The 13,149-nt window shown below is 39.6% G+C and overlaps 1 protein-coding gene across 1 annotated transcript; it reads right to left on the bottom strand.

Annotated features, from left to right (window-relative positions):
• Positions 1-8,223: 8,223 nt before the first annotated feature.
• LOC125308209 lies at positions 8,224-10,161 on the bottom strand. Its single transcript, XM_048264548.1, has 2 exons — positions 10,064-10,161; positions 8,224-9,278 (listed from the first exon to the last, which is right to left on the bottom strand). Exon 2 carries the CDS (start codon positions 9,266-9,268, stop codon positions 8,363-8,365), a length of 906 nt encoding a protein of 301 aa, XP_048120505.1. The 5' UTR covers positions 9,269-9,278; positions 10,064-10,161; the 3' UTR covers positions 8,224-8,362.
• Positions 10,162-13,149: the final 2,988 nt, after the last annotated feature.

Here is a 13,149-nt window from a genome sequence, read left to right on the forward strand (position 1 = left end):
GAACAACCATATTCTAAGTTCCTGAAATATAGGCTACGTTTATAAATTAGGCCTACATATAATGCTGTTGTGCAGTGGCAGCAGATGCTTGCTTTGTACAGTACTCATCGCTTAATTGTCACAATACCTACATGACATCTGTTTTTGAAGGAATGACATTTACTGAACACAAGCTTTAAAAAATATATTTCTCTAATGCACTGAATCCTTATTTTCAAAGAAAATGTTTTCATGCATCCTGTACGAATGTGAACAAATTTTTCAGCGATAGAAGTTTCTTGCAGCTCCATAACCTCCACATGCACCCGGCTTTGGGTAAATGACATCAATGATCCCAATTCGATTTGGATCCCACACACAGTCCTCCTCTAGTTCGCTCTTGACCATGCCACAGCCCGGAGGGCACCAGGCGGTATCGTACCCCTGGTCATGCCAGGTCTTCTGCAGGGGGTGTCCTTGGCGATCTATTCTTTTAACCCTGCCTACATTCACCCTTACTCTGAGGACGACTCTCTGTGACTCAGGCAGATCCAGAGGATACCGGCTGGCCTTCTGCAGATCCCTGCTGAGGTAGACTCCAGGTCCCAGCATACCCCCACTGGACTTCTTGAAGCCTGACTCCAAAATGCTGGCAGCTGCTTCTCTTGATGTGCCATGGTACATGGTGTAAATTTTATTATGACCTGGTGCAACAAGACTCTTGAGACGTGTCTGACCTGGTGGAAGAAAGTCGTTTTCTGCCCACATCTTGACTCAAGCCTAAGGAAAAAAACAAAGAAGAATTTCTTTAGACAAATAAAGACATTTATGTAAAATTAAAGAAATGAGTCAAAATGAACAAAACAAAACATTTAACAAGTCGTTAAAAAGGCCATGACAGGGAATATGCCTTGTTAGCCTCCTATCTTTGTGAGACTTTCAGCACAGAAATTAATTAATAAATGAATTAAAAGCAAAACATTAATTTATTACTTGATATAATAATAATAGGTTTAGTCAGATTTTTCTTTTTTTTTTCTTTTTCGCATGTCCAGCATCACACTGAGCACAGGGGCCCCCCAAGGCTGCGTGCTCAGTCCGCTGCTCTTCACCCTGCTGACGCAGGACTGCACTGCAACCTACAGCAACAATCACATAGTGAAATTTGCTGACGACACAACTCTGGTGGGTCTCATCACTAAGGGCGACGAGACTCAATACAGGTTAGAGGTCGACCATCTGACCACGTGGTGCAGGGACAACAACCTCCTGCTGAGCGTCCAGCAAGACCAAAGAGATTGTTGTTGACTTCCGGAGGGTCACACCCAACACCTGCCACTGACCATCGACGGTGCTGTGGTGGAGAGAGCGAGCAGCACCAAATTCCTGGGGGTGCACATCAGTGAAGACCTCTCCTGGACCACCAACACTGCATCACTGGCGAAGAGAGCTCAGCGCCGCCTGTACTTCCTGCGGAAACTCAGGCGAGCAAGTGCTCCACCAGCCATCATGACCACATTCTACCGAGGCACCATTGAGAGCATCCTCTCCAGCTGTATCGCTGTGTGGGGCGGAAGCTGCACTGAATACAACAGGAAAGCCCTGCAGCGCATAGTGAACACAGCTGGAAGGATTATTGGTGCTTCACTCTCCTCCCTGAAGGACATTTACACCACCCACCTCACCCGCAAGGCGACCAAAATTGTGAGTGATGCAAGTCACCCCGCTCACAATCTGTTTGATCTACTGCCCTCTGGGAAGAGGTACAGAAGCCTGCGCCCCCCAAGACTACCAGACTCACCAACAGCTTCATACACCAAGCTGTAAGGATGCTGAACTCTCTCCCTCCTCTCCCCCCTCCACCCTCAGCTACATAACATCCTGGACATTGGACCAAAAATGGCCGCCTGCACTACTCCACTTGCACACTTGCACACTTGTACACTTTACAACTTGGTGTTGTTGTCCTGAAAACACAACACTTCTGCTGCTCTTACATAACTTGCACCACTATGCCACTTTCTTTCTTACTTAATTCAAACAGAACTACCCAAGCCTTTTATTGGCCTGACTTTGCACTGGTAAAATATGTCTAGTCTTCACCGTGGGATAGTGAGAAACGTAATTTCGATCTCTTTGTATGTCTGGAACATGTGAAGAAATTGACAATAAAGCTGACTTTGACTTTGACTTTGACTTTGAGATTTCCGTCAAGGATTCCCGGGACACTGAAAGACCGGGGTACACGAAACTTGGTGGGCATGTAACCCCACATGGATAGCATGGAACCATCGTTTTTCGTTTTGATCTGTAGCCCCCCCGCTGGACTGGACCCCCTGAAAGGAGGGTAGGGCAGACACAGTTTTCTATGAATATCTCGAGAAGGAGGACCATTAGGAGGACCATTTTTTTTTGTATGTTTATCTCAAGGGGCCATGTCAATCCACTCCATAACCATTTCATGTGTAGCGCCAGCTAGTTAAACACAAAAAAGTAAAAATGAGGTGTTGTAATCGCAGGTATCTGTGACCTAACATAGTCAAAACTGCACGAAATTGGAAGTGTAGGATCATTATGACACCCTCTGAATGCACGCCAAGTTTAGGTGGAATTCCGTTCATGGGGGCCACACAATAAATTAATGTATGTTACTATACACCAACTGGCCTGTAGGTGGCGGAGACAGTTTTCTGTGAATATCTCGAGAACCGTGGGGGCCTAGGAGGTCCACCTTTTTATGTATGTTGGTCTTAAGGGGCATGTCAATCCATTCCATTACCACTTATTTCATGTATAGCGCCACCTAGTTAAAAAAAATAAAAAAGCAAAAAAATTAGGTGTTTTCATCACAATATCTCTGGCTGACATGGTCAAAACTGCACGAAATTGAAAGTGTAGGATCATTATGACACCCTCCGAATGCATACCAAGTTTTGTGAACTTTCGGTCATGGGGGGCCTTACAATAAAATAATTTATGTGTACATTTAGTGACCGTACACCAACAAGGATTCCCGGGACACTGAAAGACCGGGGTACACAAAACTTGGTAACCCCACCAAGGGGGCATGTAACCCCACATGGATAGCATTGAACCATCATTTTTCGTTTTGATCTGTAGCCCCCCCACTGGACTGGACCCCCCGAAAGGAGGGTAGGGCAGACACAGTTTTCTGTGAATATCTTGAGAACCGTAGGGCCTAGGATGACCCATTTTTTCCGTATGTTTGCCTCCAGGGGTCATGTTAACCCATTCCATGTGCACACATGTGCATAAACAGATACACACGCACACACATACATTCACAGTAATCATACGTATGACACATACTCACACAGGCATGAAAAACAGTTTAATTAGCAGAAACTTACTTACAGCTACATTACCTTGTGTGTGACTATCTTTCTCTAGTTCCTCATAGTTTCCCTTACTCATTGGTAAACTGGTGACTTAAGTAGTCCTATTATGATTATAGCATAATATACTAAACATCCAATGAAACTAAATATTTTGTAAATATGTTTTGACCAATATTTGTTCAATTCATCTGGCACACTTTAAAAGTACTGCAGTCTTCTGCAGTCTACATCATTTCAAAATCTTAGGTCTAAAATTTCTTGAGAATTTAAACAAAGATATTCACCTCTGAAGTGGTCTAAAGATCTTTGCTTTGACTGAGTAAAAAATTGATCCAAATGAATATGTTCTTGTCAGGAAACTCTTTGAACTACATACAAACTTGCAAAGGCCTTTTATTAGTTGTAGCAGGCAGACACAGTAGGAGTGTCTTCATGTGTCTTTTTAGTTTCATTTCATGGTGCAAATAAACCGTTACAGGAAGGGTTTTTTTTTTTTTCTTATGTAAATATGGGGAGGATGATTGTTGCCTGCAGGCAGTGCAAAGTGTGTTTACGTGTTGAGGGTGTGGTGTCAGTAAGACTTTTTATGAAGTTAGTTGTTGTCATTTTACCAGATTTATAGATAAAATGGGTCAAAATCAGCTTCATTATTTGCATTCATTTTAATGTATTCAATTAATGAGCTTATGTTACTCTTAGTTAGTCCTAAATTGAACAGGACTCATCAAGATGACTTAATGGTATGGGTTAGCTTGGTTTCAAAGTGCCATACTACAGTTCTTTTGACATATTGCTTTTCTGACAGTTCCTCACATTCCTAAATTAGGGTTTACTTCTTCTTATATGTTATCATCTGAGAATATCATCTGGAATATTTTCCATGGAGAGGGCTCCTGATTTGGTGACAGTTTTTATATTTTTTTACCAATGCCCTTTTCTTGTTTTTACATTACCCATTGATCTAGAAAAAATGACATTATCTTTGGAAGAACTGTCAGAATTCCTCAAAGATTAGGTGCTGTTTTCTAAATCGAAACTAAACTTCCTGGAAAAACAAAACTCTGGAACATATTGCTTGTTCTCATGCTCCAAAAAAACATTCCCTGAGAATTCCAAAGTTTCTTTTCACTTTCATTCTGACTCTCAGCTCCACTTTGAGCCAAGTTGTACTGAGTCTGTAGATCATATGTTAAGGAAAGACACAAAGACCTGAGAGTCAACTGAACTAAATTGTACCTTGATAGATAGATGGATAGATAGATAGATAGATATACTTTAACTAGATGTACCGCATAGCGATACAAAATATGACCGCCGCTCAGTCCTGTACATCCGTTCCGCGAAAATAAATCACACTTCAATTTGTCTCCATATTTTAGTCTATCCCCCACTCTTGAAACTTTTGTGTATGCTTGTTTGGCATGCCTGAGTGTGTGTGTGCGGCTGCACAGAAAGTAGCCTACTGGTGCTGAAAAGGTGAATAGATTGTAGAATAGCCAAAGAAGATTTAGCATTGTTATAAAACCTTTAAAATCTCTAAACAATCACAAGTAGGGCAGTTCATCACAGTTCATCCATTGCAACTGGATTGATGAAAGGTCACTTACACCTGTAGGCTACATTGTATTTGGGAAAAGCAAAAGGTATCAGCACAATGTTATTTATTTATTTATTTATTTATTTTTTATGTATTTATAAACAAAAACATCTGTCAGTTCCATGCCGTTTTCAACAGCTATCAAAAACAAAGGTCATTTTTGGATGGATGGATTTTTTGTGAATGTTTCTTCTTCTACATAAGATTTTAGTCATCTTTAGTTCATGTAATACTTTTATTGTCAATGCACAAATTAAGTAACAGTAGTCTGAAACGTTATTGTTAATGCACAAATTAAGTAACAGTAGTCTAGTCTGAAACGAAATGCTGTTTTTACATCTAACCAGTGGTGCAAATAACTGACATGTCCAAATGGGCCTTGATGAAATGCGTCGCTAGACTGTTCATACACATTTTAACGGGCCAAAGTTGAAGAGCTGTTGTCCGTTATTGTTCGTGCAAATTAGTGTTAATTTTGTCACCTATTTTTAATTTAGTCTTAGTCTTAGTCTTGTGACGAAATGTCCTTTTTAGTCTTTGTCATATTTAGTCATTCAAATATCATTTTTGTTAGTCAAGTTTTAGTCGACTAAAAGTCTAGGTCATTTTAGTCTAGTTTTAGTCAAAAAGAAAACTAAAGGTATCTTAGTCTTAGTCAGTTTTAGTCAACACATTTTAGTCTTTTTTTTTTATAACAAATTATTTCTGATTACCATTTGAGTCAAATAGTGTTTCACACATCTCAATTTTCCAATATTGTGTGTCCACAGGGCTACTCGTCTGTTATAATTACTCATTCTGATTTTTTGTCAGTCAGTATGTTTACATGCACAGGTAAGTCGTGCTACAGTTATAGCTCGGCTGGGATTTGACCATAGACAGTAAAAGATTTGAATGGACCACTGTCATATTTGTAGACCAGTGTTTCTCAAAGTGTGGTCTGGGGATCACTGGTGGTCCGCAAGCTATCCCAAGTAGTCCGCGAACAGATGTGGTAAAATATAATATATAGGAGTTGTTTGCAATATTGAACCAACTTGTATGTAAAAACAGTTCTGCAACACTGTCTATGTAAGATATGCCAGTTTAAATCATACAGTATGAATCCACACAATAAGCAAAGTGGAAAGACAATAAGCAAGGTGGTTCAGTGAGTAGGCCTATTGTGTAGATTAATTATAAACTACTGTTAAAGTAGGTCTAATCTTTTTTTTTTTTTTTAGCTAGGGTTAGTTAAGTGGTCCTGAAACTGAAAAAGTTTGAGAAACACTGTCATAGGCCAAAGTATTAATGTTTTACTCCTCCTAAAGCTAGATGGCGATATGCGTAAACACAACACATTCCCCAAACAGACTCTCCATCTTAGCCATAGATAACTTGCTAGCGAACTTTCCATATTAGCTTACTTGCTAGCAAACTTTGCATCATCAGTCTAACTCGTTAAATAGTTGACATTACATGATGAACATTTTCGTATGGACATTCTGGGGGATGTTAATTTGTATGAGAGAAGCTTCAACTTCTGGGTATGTAGCATTGTGGCATAAAGCTTAGGTAGTTAGCTTGCTAACTCTGGCAGAAATCTCCAGTGTTCTTGTTCCATGTAGTTTCGTGTTGCAGCCACAGGGTTGCAGCAGCAGCACGTAGACTAGCCTACAGGAAAGCTGTTGCGTATGAACTCATTCGGAATATTTTGAAAACGTAACAGCTAGATATTCTGTCTTCTCATTTTGTAGACGAAAATGAAGAGAGATTTTATCTTAGTTTTTATTTCATGCAAAACATTTTAGTCTCGTCTTTTTTCATCAACAATAATGCATCTTGAGATAGTCTTAGTCAGTGTTTCAGGACATTACTGCCGTCTCGTCATCGTCTCGTCTTAGTCATGAAAAAAAAGGTCGTTGACGAACATATTTCCTCTCGTCTAGTCTGACGAAATTAACACTAGTGCAAATATAGGCTGATTCATGTTCCCTTGCATTGTGTAACTGAGGTCCATGGCTAGTCTGGCTTTCATGTATGTGGGTGCCCATGTGTGTGTGCATGTGAATATGTGTGCACCGCCATCTACAGGCCAATGAGTGTACAGTCACTAAATGTACACATAACCTAATTTTTTTTAGACCCCCCCATGGATGAAATTCTACGAAACTTACATACCCCCAGAGAATGCCAGGTCAATCATACACATAACATTTGGTGCATTTACCCGGGGGGGGTTGAGATGTTGAGACCAACATACCATAAAAGATTCTTCATCCTCAGTGCCACGGTTCAGGTAGTTATTTAGGAAAAACTGCTTTTTTTGCGGTTCGGGAGGCCCAGCACGGGGAGGGCCCCCGGGACCTAAAACGAAATTTTTCCGTAAAAGTCTAGTGGGGGGCTACATACCCACCAAATTTCATGTGCCCCAGTGGTTCAGTGTCCCGGGTATCGTTGACCAAAAATTCAGGAAGTAGATGAGGGGGGAATGACAACAGTTCATGTCATTTACTTAATATTTGTAACTAGAGAACAATTTAAATGGGAAAATCTATATTTGCTGGTGATGTTAACAACTCTTTAACATAATCTTGGTCAGACGGTCACTAAAAGACTAAAGATGTTGTTTTAAAGCCCCTCTAAAATATTTCAGTATAGCCAGCAGGAATGACACTCAACTTGTTGGGCTCTATGAAAGAATATAATATTGCACTATCCCTCCAAACCAAAGGACTCCTGTTGCTGTTAAGCATAGCCACAAATCCAAAGTGTGAGGATTTGTCAAAGTTTTGACTAATAGTGAAATTCAAAGGTGCAACTTGCTTTAAGCAAATATTTCTTACATGCAATCCATACACTGGGCCTACTGTTTTAATAGCAAGTATTAACCTACTGGTTGATACAAGGAATGACACCTCAGTCCACACATATAAATCAATATCTGAAGTTATTTAGTCATTTCACTCTGATTGCATATGTATTTTGCCTTGAACTACAATAAATAGTTTAGAAAGTAAACAAAATTCATTCATTCATTCATTCATTCATTCATTCATTCATTAATTCAGCAACATTCAGGTCTTAGACCCTTACAGATAGCCTCTTTGGACACAGTCTTACACCTTAAAGCTTTATGAATAGTATAGCATCAGTGCTGGCACAGGATTATAGAAGTTATAGAGGATGCCTTTGGATGAGCACATTACTGTATTTACCCTGTAGGATCTAAAAATACAATGTATTGTATTTAATAACTTTGTATATCAAAGGGAGCAATTATATGAATAGAACAACACTTTATCCAGATAATGCATGATGGGAGTTTATTAAATGTATTATAACTTGTGTGAAACATGCTTTTATAAACACATTTACAGCAATGTTATGGAATGTCAAACTTCTCAATGTTTTTCTTCAGTGATGGATATGTTGCAGCTTCACATCCTCAGAGATTATCCAGCTGTGGCCGAATAATACGACGGACTTTGATTCTCTTGGGATCCCACACGCAGTCCTCTTCCAGGCCACTCTTGGTCATACCACACTCTGGAGGACACCAGGCTGTGTCATATCCATAATTATGCCAGGTCTTCTGCTTGGGATGACCTTGGTAGTCGATCTTTATCACCTTGCCAACATTTACGGTCACCTTCAGGACAGCCCTATCCCCCACAGGCAGATCCAGAGGATATCTGCTGGCCTTCCTCAGATCCCGGCTAAGGTAGACCCCACGCCCCAGCATACCTTCACTGGATGGCTTGAAGCCTTTTTCCTTAATGATGTCTGCAGCTTCTCTTGATGTGCCGTGGTACATGGTGTAGTATTGGCCGTCACTTGGTGCCTTGAGGCTCTCCAGTTTAGGGTCTGCTGATGTGTCGAAATCATCTTCTGCCCACAATCTATTAGGCCGGGATGTTGGAGAAAATACTCCAAGCACTTTGACTCGATTGGCATCCCACACGCAGTCCTCCTCCAGACCACTGGCCACCATGCCACACTTTGGAGGGCACCACGCCGTGTCATACCCATTGGCATGCCAGGTATACTGCAGGGGGTGGCCTTGGTAGTTGATTGCTATCACTTTCCCAACATCAACCTTCACCTTCAATACAACTCTGTCATTCTGAGACAGATGCACAGGGTACCTGCTGGCCTTCTGCAGATCCCGGCTGAGGTAGACCCCTGGCCCCAGCATGCCTTTACTGGATGGCCTGAAGCCTGTCTTCAGAATGCTGCCTGCAGCCATTCTTGATGTGCCGTGGTACATGGTGTAGATGCCTCCATTATCTGGTGTAGCACGGCCCTCCAGCCTTTTCAGGTGGCCCTCTGGAAAATCATCTTCTTCCCACATCCTTGAGATCCTAGGAATTTATCAGACAAAATATAGAGGCATGGGTTTTCATGTAACTACATTGCGCAAATACATTTTATTTATATTTATTCGATTTCTATTGATTATTCTAGTTGTCTCTTAAAGCAACACCAAAACATTTTTTGTACCAAAATAATGTTTCCTAAATCGTTTCAGTGGTTCATCAACTTTTAATAGGGTTAACGGCACTTCTGCATTCGCTTCGCGACCCTCTATCGGCTAACGCATTATGCAAGTTTGCCAGATTAGGTAGCGGATCTGTAGTTCGATGGAAACTACACATTTGACTTGCTTAAGTTGCTTCTGATGTCGCAAAACATCATACTTTCATAAAATTATGCAACATACTCTACCTTCTCTGTGGACATCGTTATTTGCAAAGCCGATGCTGGGTAAACAAATAGCATGCGTGCGACAGAGAAACAGTGCTTTGGTGTCGCTTTACCATTTGTTCAACTTTTACATGGATGTTCAACTGGCTCATGATCATTTGTTCGAACTTTTGATTTAATGGTATGCTCCCTTAGATTGCTCTTCAACTGGACAAATGAATAGTATTGGGTATGGCTACGTCATGACTAAATTAATCCTATTATGATTATAGCATAATGAACTAAACATACAATGGAACTAAATATTTTGTAAATATGTTTTGACCAATATTTGTTCAATTAATCTGGCACACTTTAAAAGTACTGCAGTCTTCTGCAGTCTACATCATTTCAAAATCTTAGGTCTAAAATTTCTTGAGAATTTAAACAAAGATATATTCACCTTTGAAGTAAAGATCTTTGCTTTGACTGAGTAAAAAAATGATCCAAATGAATGTGTTCTTGTCAGGAAACTCTTTGAACTACATACAAACTTGCAAAGGCCTTTTATTAGTTGTAGCAGGCAGACACAGTAGGAGTGTCTTCATGTGTCATTTTAAGTTTCATTTCATGGTGCAAATAAACTGTTACAGGAAGGGTTTTTAAGAGGATGATTGCCTGCAGGTGTCAACTGTGGTGTCAGTAAGACTTTTTATAACTTTAGTTGTTGTCAATGTACCAGATTTATAGATAAAATGGGTTAAAATCAGCTTCATTATTTGCATTCATTTTTATTTATTCAATTAATGAGTTTATGTTACTCTCAGTAAGTCCTAAATTGAACAGGCCTCATCAAGATGACTTAATGGTATGGGTTAGCTTGGTTTCAAAGTGCCAGGGACACTATTGATTTTCTGACAGTTCCTCACATTCCTAAATTAGGGTTTACTTCTTCTTATATGTTATCATCTGGAATATTTTCCATGGAGAGGGCTCCTGATTTGGTGACAGTTTTTATATTTTTTACCAATGCCCTTTTCTTGTTTTTACATTACCCATTGATCTGGGAATAATGACATTATCTTTGGAAGAACAGTCAGAATTCCTCAAAGATTAGGTGCTGTTTTCTAAATCGAAACTAAACTTCCTGGTAAACAAAACTGTCTTAACTCTGGAACATATTGCTTGTTCTCATGCTCCAAAAAAACATTCCCTGAGAATTCCAAAGTTATTTTTCTCTTTCATTCTGACTCTCAGCTCCACTTTGAGCCAAGTTGTAGTGTAGATCATATGTTAAGGAAAGACACAAAGACCTGAGAGTCATTTTCCACATTGGGGCTTTCTGATTTTGATGGTCGATTGGTAGTCAAACTTTTTCACCTTACCAACATTTACCGTCACCTTAAGGACAGTTCAAAGGTGCTCATGTACAAAATCGGCTAGGTGTACTGGGGCAGGATAAAGGTGTGCTCTGTAGTGTGCTTTAGTTTCATTTCGGGTTCCAGGATCGTTTCCTTAGAAAATCTATAGAATGCTGATTATCAGGTTCTTGTGATTCACTTGAACATTTGCAACAGTTTTAAACAGTTTATAGTCCACCACTGTGTTTGACTGGTTATCATACAGCTACTGGTGTTTTTATACAACATGGACTGTGTGCAGGGGAGTGATTTCAGTGGATGTAAAATAGGTGAATGTAAAATAACTATAAGGGAATGTTCTGTGAATCCTACTTAAGTACAAGTGCTCAAAGCAGTTAAAGGGTTTGATGGATACATCTATTTCATCACATCTGGAATTATTAAGTAACATAAAGTGAAAACACTCAAGTAAAGTTTAAATACCTCAGCATTACAGTGTTTGAATATACAGTATGATCTTATGTTCCTGAGTCATGTTTTAGTTTCATTTCAGGGTCCAGGTCAGCACCATTTCCTTGAATATGATAACATGCTGATTATCTGGTTTTTGATGTCTACCTGAACACAGATCAAATGTTCTTGTCAGTATTGTCATCATGTACAGTATAGCCATAATGTTCACACCCCAGTTGTGATTACAATGAGTTTAACAATCATTTTAATGGTTAAATAAATACTTTTATTTAAAACAAAGCAGCAATATTCAGATCCTGTCTGGGTCTCTCAGGTTAGATGTTCTGGCTTTCATTTATATTTCTTTATTTTTAATCTATCTAATGTATATTGCTGATCTTGATGATGTACAAAAAGCAAGTCATTTCCCTGCATGTTTCCTGATGTTAAAGGTTATCATGTGTTTTATTTGTCTGAAACATTTTGATGCACGAATGCTGTGTGATTTTTCCTTTACATAGGTGTCACACATTTCAAACAAATAAACTCCACAATATCCAGCACTAAACTTGTGTGCCATCAGTGAGGGGCCTTTAATGGGCTACTACTTGTATGTGTGTTTCCATCGGTGGTGATAGTCTGTTGAAGCTTCACATAAGTTCGTCCAGCAGTGGCAGAAACACTAACTAATTCTTCTGAGCGTCTACATGCAATTTCCTTCCATACTGCTCTTGACTGTACCATACCAGGGTTTATCGTAGCTGTATCATATCAGGAAATCATTGCCGGTATTTGTTACCTAATCAAATGATCAGAGCTCTTCTCAGATCGACACTTCTGTATTGTAATTTATAAAGTTCACTTATCATAATTGGTTTTAATTGTATCTCTAGTTTATTTCCTCAGTATTTATAACCTGCCTTCTACTCTGACCTGCAATGTGTGTCATTAGTGTTTCACTGGCTCATAAAGTAGTACTATGACCTAAATAAAGCCTTAAGAATGCAGCTATCAGTGCTGGCACAGGATTGTAGAAGTTACTGAAGATGCATTTGACTGTTATAGTATATTTATTCTGTAGAAATTAAACAAATGTATTGTGTTTCAATATGTTTTATATATATTGAGCAATTCGGTAAAAAAAATCCAGATAATTCAGGATGAAAATGTATAACATGCTTTTCAAAACATAGTAGACTTTGACACAGCATAAGAGGTAAGCATTCATTCACCTTAGCGTTGTTAGAGGACAGGTTGCACTCTATTTATTAGATGTATGTATGTACAGTATGTATGTATGTACAGTCTGTGTTGCGTCTCTCTCTCTTCTACAGGTGAGCTGGGCACAGGTGTTTAGAGTCGCGCTAATCACTTCCTGGTCTGGGCCTTAAAACACGCTTCAGTTGTGACAGAAACACACAGAAAATAGCCCTTGGCATAATCTTTTAGCCTCTCTCAGGTGTGATTGCAAGTTGCAAATGTTATTAATTTCACTATTTAGCAAAACTGTGACAAACCCTCACACTTTAGATTTGTGGCTGTGCTTACAGCAGTAGGACTCATGGGCGGACTGGCCATCTGGCATACCGGGCATTTTCCCGGTGGGCCGACACACCTTTGGGGCCGATAGAATAGGCTATAGGCCTATATATTATTTTGGCCAACGATCGGCCCAAAGTAAGGACAATCAGCGGCCCATTGGTTACATTTCCATATTGACACTGGACTGATCCAA

Source organism: Alosa alosa, chromosome 15, assembly GCF_017589495.1.
Source record: "Alosa alosa isolate M-15738 ecotype Scorff River chromosome 15, AALO_Geno_1.1, whole genome shotgun sequence".
Lineage (NCBI taxonomy): Eukaryota > Metazoa > Chordata > Actinopteri > Clupeiformes > Clupeidae > Alosa > Alosa alosa.